The following is an 18349-nucleotide window of genomic DNA, read 5'->3' on the forward strand; positions in this document are numbered from 1 at the left end:
TGCTCAGCCTGTAACTACCCCGACCCTCAGCAGGAGTAAGCGGTCCGAAAACGACATGGGATGAGATCAATCCAATTGAACAGACAGTATTAATTGTATCTGAACAAGTATGGGTCTATTCCACGCTGAAAAGAAAAGAGGCACAGCAATTCGGCTGTGGAGCCTTCTTCAGGAGTGTGATCTGGCTCCACAGCTGAAACGACACTTCCTTTCAGCATGGAATAATCCTTTACTTGTGCCTTTGCAGCCTATACCTGCTGACGCAGCTCCCTACTTCCCTGTATCTGGTGCCATCAGATTTTTTGCATTTGACATTTGCTCCCACTGATTTTTCCAAGTAAAATCAAATCCACTTGAAAATTCAAAAGGCCGGCTCTATATGTCTCGGTACTTCAGTCTCACTGGGCACCAACTCAACTCACTTTTAAAACTACAGTTTATTTTCAAAACGACATTCCGTTCTTTGGAGTTTCAGGTCTCCAAAACTCAATTTCCAAGCTGTGGGGAGCTGCAGGGGTGTCTGAGGAGGCTATGCAGTCACTAGTGTTGGGAATGCTGTGGTGTTTAAGTGGACATACAGAGCAGTACAGTCGCATCGCTGCAGCTAACCAGATGCACCTTTGAGATAAACACTGGTAGTTAACCTTTCTAAAAAGGACAAGGATAAGAAACAGAAAAGAATCAGCCAATAGTATCTGTAGGAAAAAAATACATCAATAGACTTTTATTTGATTTTTTATAATTTTTTTGGTTAGTTTTTGTTTGATGTTGTACAATATTTTCAGACTCGTAATTTGTAAAAACATTCATGAAGTGTATATAAAAGAGGGCACCACTAGAAACAGACAAGTTAGTTTGAATTCTCATATATAAGTATATATATAAGAAATAAAAAAGTGATGGTTATGCGTTAGATGGATGGTCGTAATTTTCATTTTTCTTTTTGTACTGTACAGACACACTTAGTACCATGAAACACAACGACGGCCCACAGTGGTCTTTCACAGAAAGACCAAGAGGAGGCAAAGCAATAAATTAAGTCCTGCCTCTGGCTGCTGGCGAGGAGGGCGAGACCACTCGACTAATAAACACTCCGAAAGAACCGACACAAGCACACCAAGGTGACGATGGAGAGAAAGGGGAGGCTACAGGAAAACACACAGCAAGTGGGTGACCAAGTCCGGAAGATAAAATATCTTGTAAAACAAAAAAAACAAAAATCAGCAAAGAGAAAATAAAATGTTAAAAATCCTCCAGGTTTGTTTTTTTCTTTCGGTGGGACAAAGCTGGAGTTGGTTAGTGTTTCTGGCTGTTCTTCCTGCTCCAGACTGGAGGGGCATGCCCTCCTCACCCCTCAGCTCTGCTACACTCTGTCCCTGCCCACCGCCCGCCTTCCTGGAGGAGGGGTGAACACCACAACACCACCCCCAAAAAAAAACAAAACAGAGGAACCAAGCTTTCCAGCCGATACCAAAGCCAACCAAACCCTCATCGTTCATCCAGTGCGCCATCAGCTCCTTCATCTCTTCTGTTCCGTCTCTTCCCTCCGCACTGGAGGACAGCAAGACTCTCCCTGCCGTTCACACAGGTGTTCGAGCTCCGGCCCAGCGATTCAGACCAAGCGCTGCAGAGCGTTTTCTATGCTGGTGTGCTGCTTGGAGGAAATCAGGTCCAAGAGGAAGTGTCTCTGCGCCCGATGGCTACGTCTCTTAATTCCACACGGTGTCAATCCACTGGCTGACAGAATGACCATAGGAAAAACGCCAACAAAAAACACAGCTCACCCGGCTGCTTCCCGAAGAACTGAAAGTCAACTCAAATCAAAAAAGGGGGGCAGGAGGAAAGGGGGCGCCTGCTCGTGGCCGGGCGCTAGCTCCACAGTCCCGCGTAGTTCCCGTGCAGCCCCGAGCACAGCGGCCCGCCCGCGACGAAGAGCTTGGTGCCCGAGGTGTCGTAGCAGTGGGTGTACACCGCGTTGGGGAAGGAGCTGATCTCCGCGAAGTAGCTTCTCCAGGTCTCGTCGTAGTTCTGCGGGACAGAGAGGAGAGCAGTGAAACGGCTGTAAAGCAGGGAGACTGGCACGGACACAGGAAGCTCACAGAAATAAAAGGGCAGGCTCTGGAATGGAAAGAGAAAAAAAAAAATCACTCCCCTGGATGATGAAGCTGAAAAATACGCTCCGGGTCCAGGAGGAAAAACGAAAGAAACAAATATGTGAAAAATCTCTAGAAAAAGACGTGGCAAGCCTCAGGAGAGACAACTATGGAGGAGGCGAGCAGACCTTCCCGACACGAGCTCTCAGGGCGCTGGACAGGGAGGCTCTGGAGCTGCAGCAGGCTTCGAGCAGAGCGACGGAGACAGGGGGAGTCGGGCACTCACCAGCCAGCCCTTGCCAGTCGAGAGCTTGAGAATGCCGTCTCCGGGCCGCCCCTTGTAGCCACAGCTCGGGCCCGAGGGGTCTTCAAGAAAGCGCTGGGCACGGATGTCGTAGAAGAGCAGCGAGCCCTGGCCGGTGCCCACTGTGATGATGTGCTCGTAGAAGCTGACCGAGCGGATCCCTAAAACGGAGACAGCCTCAGTCAAGACACCCCTGAAGTCTGGCACCCAGGGACCCCAGTCCAGCAGGGCTCAGAGATCCGCGGTCAGAGGGAAATCAGTCCAACAAAGCAAAATGATCAGCAACACTCAGTCACTAAATGATGCCTGCAGTAATGACACTCCTATATAAGCCTTAGGGATTCAGGCTGCCCACTCCTCCTACATCATTAGACAGAGTTCTTTACACTGAATTATTCTGTTCCATCAATGTTATCAATGCAGGAGCTCTAAATCATCTGTAGCAGTCCCCGAGTGACCCCATGCGTCTGTTTCAGGTGAACTGAACTGAAGGCCAGGGAGCTCAAGGAAATTAAAAAGCACTTTTGACTTCCAGGATGGGGCAGATAGCGTCGAATCCACAAGTCTTCTATGGTTTTGGCAATAAGAAGGTCACGTTCAGGGATGAGGCAAGCTGCCTCTGGGGTTGGGGACAGGGGTAACGGCAGGGAAGCGTGGCCGAGGGCGTGTGCACTCACCACTGCCCCTCTCCCGAGAGCTCACTGACTTGACGTTGTTGGGGGGCTGGCGGGGGTCCAGGAAGGAGACGTGGGCCTGGGAGCCAACCGCATAGACTGACCACTCCTGACCGTAGGCCAGACACACATTCTCCTTGCAGTGAGGAAGCTTGGTGGACAGGAGCTGACTCGGAGAGAGGCAGGGAAAGGAAAGAGAGGTATTCACTAAAAACAACCTTTGACATATGGTAGAAACAGATCGCAAGATTAAAAAATAATCCTTGCAAGAGCTGCATCTCAAATTTTAGAATAAGATTTTATTGAGACAAACAATTCAGGAAAGTAAATTCTCATCTGATTAAACTGTGACGATAAGATCACTTTATTGGCCATATACAATTTCTTGCATTAGGAATTAAGTCTTTTTCGCAGATCCCAGCTTGCTCTCCATGAGACACAGACAGGGAGAGAAGATTGGGGTCAGAGCGCAGGGTCAGCCATTGTACAGCACCCCTAAGGCAGCTGGGGTTAAGGGCCTTGCTCAGGGGCCCAACGGAGTAGGATTCCTCTGCTGGCCGCGGGATTTGAACCGACAGATCCTTAGCCCCAGTGCCACCTCTCCGCAACCCTGGAAGAGTTACCGTTCTTATTTTTTCCCCATTACAAAAAGTAACCTGCTACTGAGACACCAGTTCGGAAAAGGTCTGATGTGAATCGTGCAGAGGGATTCACATAGAAAACCAGGTGCCAGTTCTCCAGGTTAAGCCCACCATTGGGTTAGGGTTAGGGTTAGAGTTCGACCCAGACCAACTGCTCAACTGCATGCTTCCATCTGAGCCAGCTGTGTGGGGCACCAGCTTAATCAGGTGCTCTACAAGCACGCAGAGACCCTTCCAGGTCAGGAAAGATTCCTGCGCTCTGAAGAGAAAAGACAGAAACCGCACGGCACTCACCTTGCACAGATTGTGCTCTGCCTTCCACAGGTGGAAATAGCCATCAAGAGACACAGCTCCCAGCTCCTGAGAGAAAGAGAGACAGCTCCCCAGTCAGAGAGACAGATATCACGTTCTCTAGGCCTGCTTTCACTGTCACACACAAGCAGGCATCCAGCTGCCTTACCACAACCTCATAGCAACCGTAGCAAGGTCACTCATGCGGGGCATAAGCATGCAAAGAAAAACGACCGAAAGGCAGTCTATTGTTTTCTCAAAACATTTATGTGCAGTTTGCTTCCAGGCTAAATATGACTCCAGCGAGTCGACCAGAAACTTGTCTTATCAAACGAGCTGCTGAGCGAAGGCCGTCTCGGCTGACCTTGCTGCCGTTGTTGAAGGCCAGTGCGCGCACTTTGCAGTTGTAGGGGTTGGTGTACTCTTTGGGGATGTCCTTGAGGGCGCTGTGCGTGATGTGGGAGTAGGTGGGGACCCCAGCCTCATCCCGCTGCCGCGCGGCTTGGCTCAGCACCTCCTCCGACACCTCCCACAGTCCCATGGAGCCGTCCCGGGACCCTGCGAGAGCCACGACACACATGGGACGCTGAGCCGAGAGAAGGGGGACACGAGCAGCAGGCTGTGCTAACCGGGGCAGGGGGTACAGGGATACCGAGGCAGGCCGCGGATGAGAAAAGGCCCATGTTGCTCACTCGACTGCTGGACATCTGCTATACATGCCACTGATTTTATAACCCCAGTGAAACAGGCGGAGCCCGGTCTGCTCACCCGACACAGCCATGCTGTCACTAATCCAGGCAATGGAGAATATCCAGTCCTTATGGCCGTCCTGAAACACAGGGAAAGAGACCAGCATGAATAAGCCCCACTGCTGAGGTCCAGCCCACCAGCCCCTTCCCTTGCGCCGGTCTTCAGCGCCTAAATGATCAGCCTGACTGCAGCAGTTAAAACTCATGCACGCGTATAACAGGGTTTTTACACAGCGAACGCGGAGCGTGTGCAATGGCAACCGACGCACACTCCTTTCTGCGTATCGCACACAGGGCAAGACTTGGCAACCAAGACAGCCAAGAGGCTTCTGCACGCTGCAGGACTAGAAGGACCCGCGAGCCCCCCGAGCAGACTTACGTCTCCCACACAGACGGGGTCGAGGGTGGGCAGGCGGTAGACGGCCAGGCTGTTGGGGTTGTCCCCCCCAGTGGCCAGCAGGGTGCCCGAGGGGTTGAGCTCGATGGCGTGGATCCCGCAGCCCTGCTGGTCCAAGAGGGCGCAGCCCGGCTCCCGGTCCTTCAGCATGGGGATCCGCGTGATCTGGCCGGTCAGCACGTCCACCACGAACAGCTGGGGCGCAGGGAGAGGGGGCGCACGGTCAGCGCACGGGGATCGGTGGGTGGGCGGGCGATTGGGCGGGCGGGGGGGGGGGGGCTTACCGTATTGCACTTGGTCCCGCACACCACCTGCCTGTGGTTGAGCCACTGCGAGGCGAACACCTTGTTGAGCGTGCCCAGGGCGAACTCCCGCTCGCGCAGGATGCCGGGCAGGCGCTGGGCCGCGTAGCCTCGCATGCTCTGCTGCAGGCGCCGCTCGTGCTGCTGCTGCTGGCGGAACTCCCGGCCGCGCAGGACGCACACCACGGAGCGCCGCGCCGCGGCCAGCCGCTGCCTCTTGCACACCTCGGGGGCCCAGCCCAGCTGGCGGGGGGGGAGGGAGGGAAAGGGACAGGGTTACTGCCACCGCCGCGAAACCAGGGGAGCCCACAGGCGGGCGTTCGTTCGACGGTTTGACTTCGGCACACCGGGCGCTGGCAGGGACCATCCGCGCCCCTCTCGCCGAGACTCGCCGGGGGAGAACGAGCCCTGTTCCAGCCCCGAGAGCGACACACACAGCGGCCCTCTCTGAACACCGCGCCCCCAGGCCAGATGCCCCCACTACGGGCTGCTCTGGGCGATTTAGTGTCGCTGCAGGGTCAGGGTCCAGCCAGCAGGGGGCAGCACTCACACAGCGCCGCGCCGAGCAGGCAGCTATGGAACAGCCCCGAGGAAAGAACACGCCGAGTTCATGCAGCCACGGGAAGGACAACGCAGCACGCGATTCCAGCAGACCGCGTGCAGGTTCAGCTCTGGAAGGCACCTGTACACTGCGTCAGACTCACAAGCACAAGCAAGGGAATAAATCAAGGAACTGCCATATCACCCTGCAACTCACAGCAGCTCAGTGTGAGCCTGGTCAGTACCTGGAGGGGAGATCTCCTGGGAAAAACTGAGGTTGCTGCTGGAAGAGGTCTTAGTAGGGCCAGCAGGGGGCGCTCACCCTGCAATCTGTGTGGGTCCTAATGCCCTAGTATAGTGATGAGGACACAATAATGTAAAAAGGTGCCGTCCTTCGGATGGGATATAAAACCAAGGTCCTGACTCTCTGTGGTCATTAAAAATCCCTAGTAGGTGCCCTGGCCAAATTTCCCATTGATTTGCCCTTACCAATCTTGGCCTCCTAATAATCCCCATCTATGAATTGGCTTCATTACTCTGCTCTCCTCCCCACCGATATCTGATGTGTGGTGAGCGTTCTGGCGCACTATAGCTGCCATCGCATCATCCAGGTGGGGCTGCACATTGGTGGTGGTGGAGGGGAGTCCCCATAACCTGTAAAGTGCTTTAGGTGGAGTGTCCAGAAAAGCACTATATAAGTGTAAGTAATTATTATTAGGATACTCAAGACACAGGCAAAAGGGAAAAAGGTTATTCAAGTGCTTTCACAAGCTGAACTCTCCATCAAGAGAGGAAAGGAGATAAAAGCTAATGGAAAGTGTTTTCCCAACTGAGTTGCACTTTTTGACACCAGTGAAGTCTACAAAAGCCTATGAAGAAGCAGGATTCACACAAGGCCTCCCGAGTGACTGCTCTAGAAGTCTGAACTACTATGCATTAGGACAGAACGGCTCAGGGTGGGTCAGTCCTGCCCAGCTGACCGCGCAAGCGAGTCCCTGGTGACACGTCAGAGTGCGAAGAAGAAAACATTTAAGACTCTCGATGGGGTGGGGTTACTCATTTAAGTTCTCATTCCACATGGCTGTGCAATTCTGCTATTTGTATTACTGGGTGTCCAACCTACTAACGATTTCAAAAAGTCCTTTATATAGCCAACAACGCACAAAATCATCATTGCAACATCAACACACAAGCAGCAAACGGCAAACTGGGGTCGTTAGGTGAAGCTGCGATTAACTCGCAAACGAATCCTTCCTCGTTTGTAGGCACTCTCCCTCATGGCACTTTTGTCCCTGTGACATTTTATTCACATGTTCAGCCACGGCAAGCCACACGCAGAATGAAAACATTACGGCGGTAATCTGACCGACTAGCGTGACTTGCGCTGGAAAAGGCTAATTAACTCCACACTGGAGATTCACACAGCGAACCACAGTTCGACTTCATGGCCGAGGTGCCCAGGTGTCAACTCCCCAGTCAGAAATCCAGCGCACAATGGAGCCACACAATCGTGACAGGCTCTGGGAAGGAGTCCAGCCGGGCCAGGACACTGGACTGGGCACGAGTGAAGCTTCGATATTGCTTCGGAAAACTGGTGCGAGCCGGCGTCTGTCAAAGACGTAAGACTGAATCGGATGTTTAAGTCGCATGGTTTAAAGAAACAATTTTCTTCAGAACGCTCTGGCGTATAAACCTGGACATAGCACTCCTTGTCTCACAATGCATATAGAATACAATCAACATGGCCTTGCCTCGCATTTCACCTTTTCTATTCATGACTGATTTAAAACAACAGACTTGTCATTGTTACTATATGCTTCTACGGCCGCCGATGTCTATACAGACGTGTGCATATAAATGCACTTAGTGATTTAAGAATGTAGGAGCGGTGAGAAACGAGAGGAGGGCATTGGGCCTCCTAGTGCCCTAGTGCTTGAGGCCCTTGGTATGAATGGATCTGAGGATTTCATCGGCTTCCATGACACAGCTGGACAGCTTGTTCTGGCTCCTACATCCCTCTGGGTCAAGACGCCCCTCCTGCTCTTGGATTTAAAAGCACTTCCACGTAGCTTCCTGGTGTCCCATGGATCATGGTTCACCTGTAAATCCGGCCACTGTGGTTTTAACTCCGGTGGGAACGCTCTCTAGCCAGGGCTCCCAGAACCCACACAACTGCACTCCGTTCAATAACAGGGCTGACCTGAGCACTGCTTTCAACTTCTAAATACCCAGGCAGCTGCCTTTTAACTGTTGCATTTAATAAGTACAGTAAGAGCTTCCAACACCCGAGCAGAAAAAAAATTGCAAAGGCTCCATCGAGAAACTTGTCAGTTCCAACAAGGATCCAAATATGTAAAAGTTCAGCTGGAACAAAATTTCAGGTGCTGGACTCCCAGAGTAATGGTTCTCTGTCCTTGATTGTTAAGCATTGTATAAGATACCTTTAACTGGGGGAATAAGTATAGATGGATATTTTAATGAATATAACATTGGTAGCTAAGTTTGAACTAATCTTTAAGGTGAAGCTGAACACCTGGAAACACACCAGCCTCCCCAGTGGTGCTCTAGAGGAAAGCAGGGTGGTGCTGTCTGTTGGTGGGCCAATAGGGGGCACACTTCCCACAAAGTCCAACGCAGGGATGCCATCCTTCAGATGTGATAAACGGAACACCTGATCGCTAAAATCTCAGTGGTTAAAAAGCGCAGCGACCCTGGTACTGCGCTCTCTACGAAGGAACTCGTCTCCCAGCCTGGCTTCACCGAGGCAGACAGAGCAGGCCGCCTCTTCCTGTAAAGCACCCAGGGATCGTCTGGGGTTAACAGTGCAATGAGAACTACTCATCAGATGTTCAAACTGTGAACATCTGAAGGTTTCACCTAGTGTATCTTCATTCTGATGTGCAACAATGTTTTTAGCTTTTACCAACAGCCAGCGGACCCACACCATACAACGTAGTTTTATTTCCCTACTGGTGTTCTATTTCTTCCTGAGATTAGACCGACGAACACAGGACACTGCTGCCTGGGAAAAGATTCCTTCCATGTGCCATGGGCTTGCGTCAGGTAACGCAGGTAGGGCTGCGTTCACTAACTGGGCTTTCAGTATTAAAAGGGTGGCATTATGGAGGTGTTTAGGAACACGCAGCATGCAGTGATCTAAAAAACAATTTCGGGCTGCTGTTTTGGCTTCAGGTGACCTTTTTCTGTTTGAGGCTGTAAATCCACAGTCCCCCGTCTCAGGTCATCACACACAAGCGAGAGCAAAAGCCTCAAGTACTTTCCCCAAGAGCAAACAGAAAAAAATAAACGAGCATCCCCACTACCCCGTCCCTCCGTACTACACCTTTTGCTTCCTGGGCGCTGCTGCAAAGTTACTTCATCGTGGAAAAAAACAGAACTGGGGAGGTGAGGGGGCGGGGAAGATATTCACACCTCACCTGGTGCCAGGACAGCCCTTCGGCCCTGGTGCCAGCGCGGAGGTCCGGTCCGGCCCGCATGACGTCACCCAGACACAAACCACTCGCTGCCCGGCGGGCGCCACGGCCGGCCGGACCTCGCACCCCCTTCTTCTCTCTGACAACCCCCCGGCCCCCCCCAGACACACACAAATAAGGGGTGGGAAAAACCATAATCCGGACGAGGATTCAAACTTTCCCCGCCGTGAATCCCACGTCCACATCCCGTCGGTGGGAAGAGGCGAGAGGAGCGCCAAGGCTTCACGACAACAGCACGGATACAACGGGGAACAGCGGTCTCCAGCCGGGGTCCTACCAGCCCCCTTCACCCCGTCGAAAACACCCCCCCCCAAAAAAAATGTCAGCTGCGGATCCGAGCTGGCGGTAGGCCCCGAGCGCAGCCCGGCCTGTCCCCCGCGGTGTCAGTTGCTAAGCGATCGCACCGGAGGTTTTTATTCAAACACGCACTCCCGTTTCGCCTCGGAAAACCCGAAATCTCCTCGCCAAACGGCGAAGTCAACCCCCCCCCGCCACCACCACACACAAACAAACACAAACAGACAACACACGTTTCACTCCCCTCCAGCCAGCCGGGCAACGGTCACAAACCCATCCAGCTGCCTGCGAGAGCGGTCGGCCTCAGCCGATACCCGGGGGTCAGCACTGCCGCCCGGTCAGTAAGTCAAGGCCCCCCGATTGCGCAGTTTCCCCCCCCAGGAGGGATCATCTCCCCGTCCCGCCACACCGAGAGAGAGCCGGCCGGCCCCACCGCCCTGTTGCACCCGGGCTGTAAGAGCGGCACCGCCGGCGCCCCTCTCCGGATCACGGGGGGGGGCCGACAAAACAAAACAGTGCCCACCGTCCCGTCACACATCGGACAACCTCGCCGTCGGGCTGACGGAGGGTTTTTTTTTTAAAAAACAAAAACACATCGTAACGCATTCCCCCGCCCACCTCCCCCCGCGACCTGCCGGAGCCCGGCCGGAGCGCAAAGTCGAGCCCGGGGGAGGTCGGGCTGCGGCGCCGGCTCGCCTCCTCGCCCCTGACCCGCTGGCGGCCGCGTCCTGCCCGGGAACACCCCGGGCAGCGCCGCTCCCTCTCGTGTGCGTTGTGTTTCTGAGAAAAAGAGACACACAACAAACCAAGGGCCGCGCTTACCTGTTGTTCCCTGAGCTCGCCTGCCTTCCTTTTCCTGCTAACTGTTTTTCTCGCCATAGTCGGACACACACAGGTCCCTCACCCACATGGAGGGCAGCGGAGACGCGGGATACTGGATCATATAATGGCGATTTGCTTGTTTTGGTTTTTTGAAGAAAAAAAGAAGAAGAAGGGGGGAGCCCGGTTTTAATTAATTAACTGCTTGAAGCCGCGTCCCGGGGCCCTGAGCGCCGTGCCTGAAAAGGAAAATGAGGGACAAACGCAGCCGCCCGAGCCGTCGCCTCGGTCATATCGCCCCCCACCAGCCAGCGTGTGGAGAGTCCACGGGCCGTGCTCGCCTGGGAAGCGCGTTCATGAGGCTCCCCCCCCCCACCACTCCTGCTCCTGCCTCGCGCGCCGCGCGCCGGCGTCACCAACGGCGACAGCAGCGGGCCGCGCGCGCGCGCTCCCCACTCGAACATCAACAACCAGGCGTGTGCGCGGCTGTGCGTGTGCGTGTGCGTGCGCGTACCCCCCCCCCACCACACACACACCGCCTCCATGACCTCACACTCCCGGCACCCATCCGGTGGGGTCGCGATTCTGACGTCCCCTCCAGCTATGGGAGGGTGACGAACCTTCCGTCCGTTGTTTGCTTCAACAACCGACTGTTTAAACGTGAAAACCTCTCTCTAGGTACTGGGGAATGACTCGACAGCAGTAAGACGGTTCTGTAAGAGCATTAAAATGACACTTTAAAATCGGTTAAGAGCCCCCCCATTTACAAAAAACAAATATTGCATTAAAGAGAAACGCGGCTCTCTCAAATGTCTATCTCGTATTTTATCCTACTCTTAACATAGCCCACTCTCCTGCTCGAAGTTCCCAATTTTTTAGGCGATAATACTGTCTAAACGCTGGTGCAGAATTTGTATTCGTTACTGCAGAAAAAGTAATTTAAGAAAGGTACATTTTAGGATTAAAGGAAACCGTTAAAAGGTTTCCCGTCGAGATCCGTCCCTTTTCTCACACTTATATAGCGCTTTTCTGGACACTCCACACAAAGCTCTTTACAGGTAATGGGGATCCCCTCCACCACCAGCAATGTGCAGCCCCACCTGGATGATACGGTCACTTTAAAGACCAATCAAATATCCCGTTTTTTTTCTATAGGAAAGAGGTAGTTCTTTCAAATATCTCCCACGCAGATAAGATAAATTGACTGAATTTCTTGATTTTTAGGCTTTTGATATGTTAGAACATACTTTTATTTTTAAATGTTTAGAATTTTATGGTTTTTGTCACTATTTTCAAAATGTTATTAAAACTATAATGGTTGTAATAGGTCAGTTAAGTCACATAATGGGACGTCTCCCAGATTTGATAGTGGTACAGGTATTAGACAAGGACGCCCTCTTCGTCCTTTGTTGTTTTTATTAGTAACCCATACTTTAGCTCTTTATATTAATATTTTTTGAAAGGTATTAATATCTCAGAGAAATTAAAAATTGTCAACTTGCAGATGATACTACTATATTTCTTTAAGATGGCTAAGGCAATATAAGACACAGGTACATTTTGTTTAGTGTCAGGATTATATTTAAACTAATTAAAAATGGAAGATTCCTATCGCTCCCCATGAATATGCTATAGCACCAGTCTTTGGTGCTGTTCCTGAGAAAGTGGGGAGGCTGTTTAGAGTCTCGACCTTACTAACAGAGCTTCTCTCGATTTCTCTGATCATTTATTTTTGCATGGAGTAGATATAAAAGATAAAAAATGCAATAATAATTATATTAGGAAGTTGTGCAATTTATATGTTGTACCTTCTTGTGTCTCTCTTTGGAATACTACATTGAGGAATATAAATGGGAAATTAGTTTGGACAATTGCTGATACCTTCCTGCAAATAAAGAAATTTAATTTAAGATCGTTCAAACACATCGGGAAGAAAACAGGGAATGCTGACAATTTTAAAAATCAAAAGACAAGACATACAATGGAAATATGTCAAAAGCATAATTTTCAGCTTTTATAATTGTAAATTCCTCTGGCTGTGAAGTGTGTCAATATGTTTTTGTATTTTTTTTTGTATTAAGAAATCTCGCACGCACGAAAAAGGCGGTTCTGTGTAACTAACCTTCCTAACGTGGTCTTTAAGACGACTCCTGCTGTAGTGGTGTTGCCTGTTTCTAAATGGATTTGAGAAAATGCTTCAGGCCAAGTAAAATCAGCTGATTTTAGCCGATCCAGTCCGACAGATTTCACAGCTTCAAAGAGTAACTTGTAACTTGATTAAGAAACAAAGCTTCACGATTTTCCTAACGTTATCAAAAACATCCTTTACGTTTGGCGCAGGTGCGTAAAAAGGCCTATCGCAATACTCAGCGTGCACCAGCAGAGGGGGCGCTTTCCCTCGCTTCCGAGCAAGTCTGTCGCTGCAGCACGCTTGAGGGCTCATGTCTTCGAGATTTGGTGTATGGATATAAAATATCAATTTGAATAGAAAAATTAGAAAAAAAGCTTCTAGGGATCACAAATTCTTGCAATAGATACTGTCCGAATAATTCTTTTTTTACGTTTTGATTTTCCAAAGTCCAACTGTCCATACCACATTTTGCAGGTGCGCTGTTGAGAGTGCTCATGGGTGGGATTAAAGTGTGGTTTGGCAGCAGCTCGCTGTCTGACCGGAAGGCGTTACAGGGGGTGATCAGGTCAGCCCAGTCCATCACTGGAGTACAGCTCCCCTCTACTGTGGACATGTTTACAACTCGCTGTCTCAGGAAGGCTGGGAAGTATCGCTATGGACACCAGTCATCCTGATTTCTCACTTTTCTCCTCCCTTCCCTCTGGTAAGCGTTAGAGGAGCATAAAAGGCACAAACTTCCAGATTCAGAGAGTTTCTTCCCACAAGTGGTCAGATTACTGAACTCTACCCCCACCACTGACTCACGCTGTTGTTTTTTAAGTTATTTAACTCGTTGGTGCTGCTGCTGCTTCTGTCCGGTGTTTATTTTTGGAGATTTCTTTAATGTCTTTGTATTGGAGCTTACATGCAAATAAGCATCTCAATGCAGCAGTGCGTAGGACAATAGACTGAACTCAAGTCCAGCCTGCACCTGCAGTCCGGAGACCGGGGGGAGAGACCACAAGTCTCTGCTCCTGCTCAGATTTACAACAGGGAAGGCTCGGACTGGACTAATGCTCTGTGATGCCCCGCGTTCAAGACTAGGTTGCCCTTTTCTGACAATCCAGCCACAATCCTGCCCTCACATCTCCTTCCCAAATCAAAACCGCTGTAGAAAGGGGATAGGCCCGACTTCCTCCCTTTACTCATCTCGAGCTTCTTACACTGAAGGTGTCCCTCAGTTTGGCTTGACGTGCGAGTCGTGTTGTGGGATCAGCTACTTCAAAAACCGTTCTCTCCAGCGGCTGGTCCAGAACAGTGGGGGGAAGGGGTACACAGGTAACCCCCATTAAAGACTGGCAGCGGCACCAATCACTGTACCTTTCTGCCACCCCTACTCCCAGTAATGCCCTATACGACGAGGACAGTCTAGTTAAACAATTACTGTACCACTTGTGACGAACCTTAACGCCAAGAATCAAATTCCTTCCACATGAACATTCAGTGCTTGTTTACCTATTGCACCCTTTGGGGTCAATGTGCCCATTGCTTTAACACAAGCCCGGGCATACAGTGCTGGGACCCCCTACGATGTAGCAGATGGTTGTGCCCAGGAGAGACGCCGTGCCATCTTCAACAGGGAGGTGGTCCGCAGATTGGTTTCCTGGTTGATGGGATCTTATTAAAAAAGAAGTCTAATTACAGGGGCTCTTATCTTCAGTGCAAGTGACCATCAAGAAAGCATCAAATGTACACACATGCTGCTCCAGGCTACTCACAGCTTCAACCATGCGTTACACTGCAGTACTGTACACATTTTAAGGTTTATTTCGAACGTTTTGCTAGCTCATCAGTCACTGATGACAGAATTAACCCTATACCCTAGCTGGGGATGTAACTGCAGAAAGCTCTGTTCATTCATCACAGACGACTCGGTTACAAACAACTTAAGGAGGATTTGTTTTTATTTTTATGGTACAAAATCTTAATGTTAAGACTTGTTCCCCCATCACTGGAGCTTTGGAACTCTCGTAATAAGAGAAAAAGCCTGTACCGATTTGATCATATCTGCAATGTACAATGAACGATCCCCACCTCTCCTTCCTGATACTTCGAAAGTGATACAATGTGTCTGAGTATCGGCTGTTAACAAAGGGTGGTCAAGCAGTCTGTTTGATTCACTCACATGGATGACATTTGACATAGACTCTCCCTATGGGAATTATCCAGAGCAATACTGTCCACAGAGGTAAACACAACAGCAAATTGTTTCAGTTATTTGCAAACATGCCCTTCATGCGTCACTACAGAAGTCTGTGAAACAGTTTAATTTCAAAAACCAGATTACAATCCAATACTGCATACAGCTGTGGCTGTGAGGTGTGGGAGACCTGGTCACTATACACTAGGGCCCTTGGAGCTGGCCATGCTCTGGGGAATCAGATCACTATACACTAGGGACCCTGGAGCTGACCATGCTCGGGGCATCAGGTCAATATACACAAGGGCCCCCTGGAGCTGGCCATGCTCTGGGGCATCAGATATCTATACACTAGGGCCCCCTGGAGCTAGTCATGCTCTGGGGCACCAGATCGCTATACACTAGGGCCCCCTGGAGCTGGTAACACTCTGGGGCATCAGATCACTATACACTAGGGCCCGCTGAAGCTGGTAACACTCTGGGGCGTCAGATCACTATACACTAGGGCCCCCTGAAGCTGGCTATGCTCTGGGGCGTCAGATCACTATACACTAGGGCCCCCTGAAGCTGGCTATGCTCTGGGGCGTCAGATCACTATACACTAGGGCCCCCTGAAGCTGGCTATGCTCTGGGGCGTCAGATCACTATACACTAGGGCCCCCTGGAGCTAGTCATGCTCTGGGGCATCAGATCACTATACACTAGGGCCCTCTGGAGCTGGCCATGCTCTAGGACATCAGATTGCTATACACTAGGGTCTCCCTGAATGTGGCCATGTCCTGGGGCATCTAGGCTGTCTGTTGACATCAAAGGCCTGCTGTTCCAAGTTGTGGACTTCACAGTGTTAAAGAAAGTGGGAAGCTCTTGGTGCACACTTGCAGTTAGGGCTGGGACCTATCTACAAATGAAATACACAGTAACTTATCAGGCAAACAACTGAAGGCATTTATTTAAACAGGATTCCAGACTGCTTATTCAAACCCCCGCACCTCTGGCAATTACAGAATTAAGAAAGTTAAATTTACCCAGTCACTCAATTGACTCTATAAGCCCACAGGCTTATTTTGAGGCAACATTAAGAGCTGTTAATACGGCCTCATGAAATGCTGTTTCAGAGCCACTGCTCTTTGAGCAGTGTGTCAAATGTGGTGCCACTAGAGAAACTGACTTAATTCCAGCTGGGTGAGATAGAGAACCCCCATTCCTCTGTTTACTGCCTTGCACTGTGTTGTGGAGCCAAAGTGCTAGATTTGGTGCCAAAAATAAGTAGAGGAGTATTATTTATGTCAAGTGGGGCTGTGGTCAGCTGTACACACTCACACTGAACTGACATGCATTTAAACCTCTGACCTTTTCTCCCATATGCCTCTCAATGTAAATTCAAAGTGATACTAGCTTGCTGAAGCGCCTTCAGCAGTGTGTTAGGTTAAATGTACTCAACTGCTTTGTTATATTAACACTGATTTACACAATGCTGCATCTGTGACTGGCAGCGGATATAAAACTTACAGATGTGGCACTGGTTGCCGAATATAAATTTCAAGATGCCCTCTCCAAACCCAAAAAGACATCAGTCGTGGACTTTGGCACAATTTTACAATTTTAGAGGCCTTCACAGACCGAAACAGAAAAAAAATACCCAGTTTCAAACCTGTAAAAAAAAAAACTACACTTAACCTGTGGTGTGTTTTCATCACGTTCACGCTGGAAGAAGGAAGGTCTACAACATAAAGTAACACAAGGGTTTACATAACAGCACATTGGCACCCTAATGGGAAACGTGCTAAACAACTGCAAGGTATTCTTGAAAAGACTGTAAAAAATACAGCCTGAACGTCCTGAACTGGACCAGCTGAAATACTCGGTTACTAGACGGACCTCTCCTTAGCACGACATCTGCATTTAGGCAGCTGTTCTCTCTCTCTCACTCGGGGGCATAAAACAAGAAGCACTGTTCTAGTTTGGACCATTGGTACAGGACAAACAAGCCATAATCTTTACAGCCCAGAAAGAAACACCAATCTGCATGAATAAGCAGGTCAATCAGCACCCAAGGCATTTTAGGAAAAGCACTTGCAAAGTCCTAACATTTTAATGTCCCTAAACGTCATTTTAATGTCCCACTGTGCACTCCAGAGACAATGGATAACATATCTCCATACTAGATAACAATCGCCCAGTCTCATCAGACTGCACCCCCTGGAAATCAGCACAGTGGCACTTCCAGGATATGGTAGAATAATTAATCGATCCCCAGGTGTTAAGTATGCCCCTGCACTCTGGTTGGAGTCCTGTACAACAACAGGAACAAAAAACACTTTGCTTTTAAGAGAAGATCCACTTTCTTGTGGTCTTGCCTGAGGGAATCTGGCTGTTAACCACTTAACCACTATACTTCAGTTCAGGCGAGCAGATTATAGCTAGAGCCTTTTCCCCTCTCAGGCCCCTGCATAAGTAAATCCACGGTCAATGTTCTGCTGTTGCTTTTCCTGGGAGCTGTCGAGACAGGTCAGAAAACTGGAACACGCATGCCCACAGAATAAACAGAATTACCCGTCAATTTTTTTTGTAGTGTTCAACAGCACCCCAAGTTGCCAAGGAAAAAAACTCTAACCAAACTGAACAACAATCGGTAATACCCCAGGCTATCTCAGCACAGACCGGCCCATTCAAATGGATTAATCCAAGGAGTGAAATCGGCGGCTACATTGCAACATTGCACTGATATAACTTTTAATTACAAATGCTTGTATTTTCCTTGCCTCAGATTTCCCATAAGTGCTTTACTTAGTGTTGATATCTGCCTATTATGTTGGACGTCGGTCATGGAATGTGTGTGGCCACAGCTACACAGACCCACTGTTCCAAAAACAACACTAACCTTGGTAAAATGTTCTTGTGTTTGCAACTCCAGGAAGGCTACACTTCCGTTTGTGAGGAATACTGGCTGCTCCATTAAATAACCAAAGACTTAATGGAACAGCCCTGCAGGAAGATAGAGTGTGTGGGAGATTCAGGCATCTTGCTCATGTCTACAGGACAGATGATCAGTGCTGATGGAAGGGCTCAAACTAAACACTGCACACTAAAACATAAAACACTCCCTCTGTGTCCTAAACTATAAAAAAGAACAGTCTTTGGATGCATTCTTTTGGATATAGTTTAACGCTTTTTAAGCAGAACAGCTGGACCTCTTATCCTAAAAGAGCCTCCAGGTTCAATCTCTTCTAGGGCACGAGGTGAAATGTTGGAGCGGTCAGCTTGTGTTGGTAGTTTCCTTTCTGTGACTTCTGTCCACTACGTCCAGTATGTACCACGCCAGGCGCTGTTCAGCTCAGGACTGCACAGCTCCAGTCCACAAAGGCTGCAGATCGCCTGCTTCAATTCCACCCAGTGCTTTAAAGTACTGAATTGATTACATAAGTGTGTCTGCTGCTC

General features: G+C 49.9%; 1 protein-coding gene across 1 annotated transcript; it reads right to left on the bottom strand.

Moving 5' to 3' along the window:
- Nucleotides 1-694: 694 nt before the first annotated feature.
- Nucleotides 695-11076, bottom strand: dcaf12 (DDB1 and CUL4 associated factor 12). The gene is made up of 9 exons (XM_015363814.2): nucleotides 10605-11076; nucleotides 5434-5694; nucleotides 5132-5344; nucleotides 4772-4832; nucleotides 4368-4561; nucleotides 4007-4072; nucleotides 3075-3237; nucleotides 2380-2558; nucleotides 695-2028 (listed from the first exon to the last, which is right to left on the bottom strand). Exons 1-9 carry the CDS (start codon nucleotides 10659-10661, stop codon nucleotides 1870-1872), a joined length of 1353 nt encoding a protein of 450 aa, XP_015219300.1. The 5' UTR covers nucleotides 10662-11076; the 3' UTR covers nucleotides 695-1869.
- Nucleotides 11077-18349: the final 7273 nt, after the last annotated feature.

The sequence above is a fragment of the Lepisosteus oculatus genome, chromosome 3 (assembly GCF_040954835.1).
Source record: "Lepisosteus oculatus isolate fLepOcu1 chromosome 3, fLepOcu1.hap2, whole genome shotgun sequence".
Lineage (NCBI taxonomy): Eukaryota > Metazoa > Chordata > Actinopteri > Semionotiformes > Lepisosteidae > Lepisosteus > Lepisosteus oculatus.

Excerpts from the sequence above, each read along its gene's own strand:
- dcaf12 (XM_015363814.2), bottom strand. The coding sequence starts at position 10,661 with ATGGCGAGAAAAACAGTTAGCAGGAAAAGGAAGGCAGGCGAGCTCAGG. Across the intron at positions 4,562-4,771 it reads TGACAGCATGGCTGTGTCGG|GGTCCCGGGACGGCTCCATG; the intron begins GTGAGCAGACCG and ends TGGCTCTCGCAG. Across the intron at positions 4,073-4,367 it reads CCTTCAACAACGGCAGCAAG|GAGCTGGGAGCTGTGTCTCT; the intron begins GTCAGCCGAGAC and ends TCTTTCTCTCAG.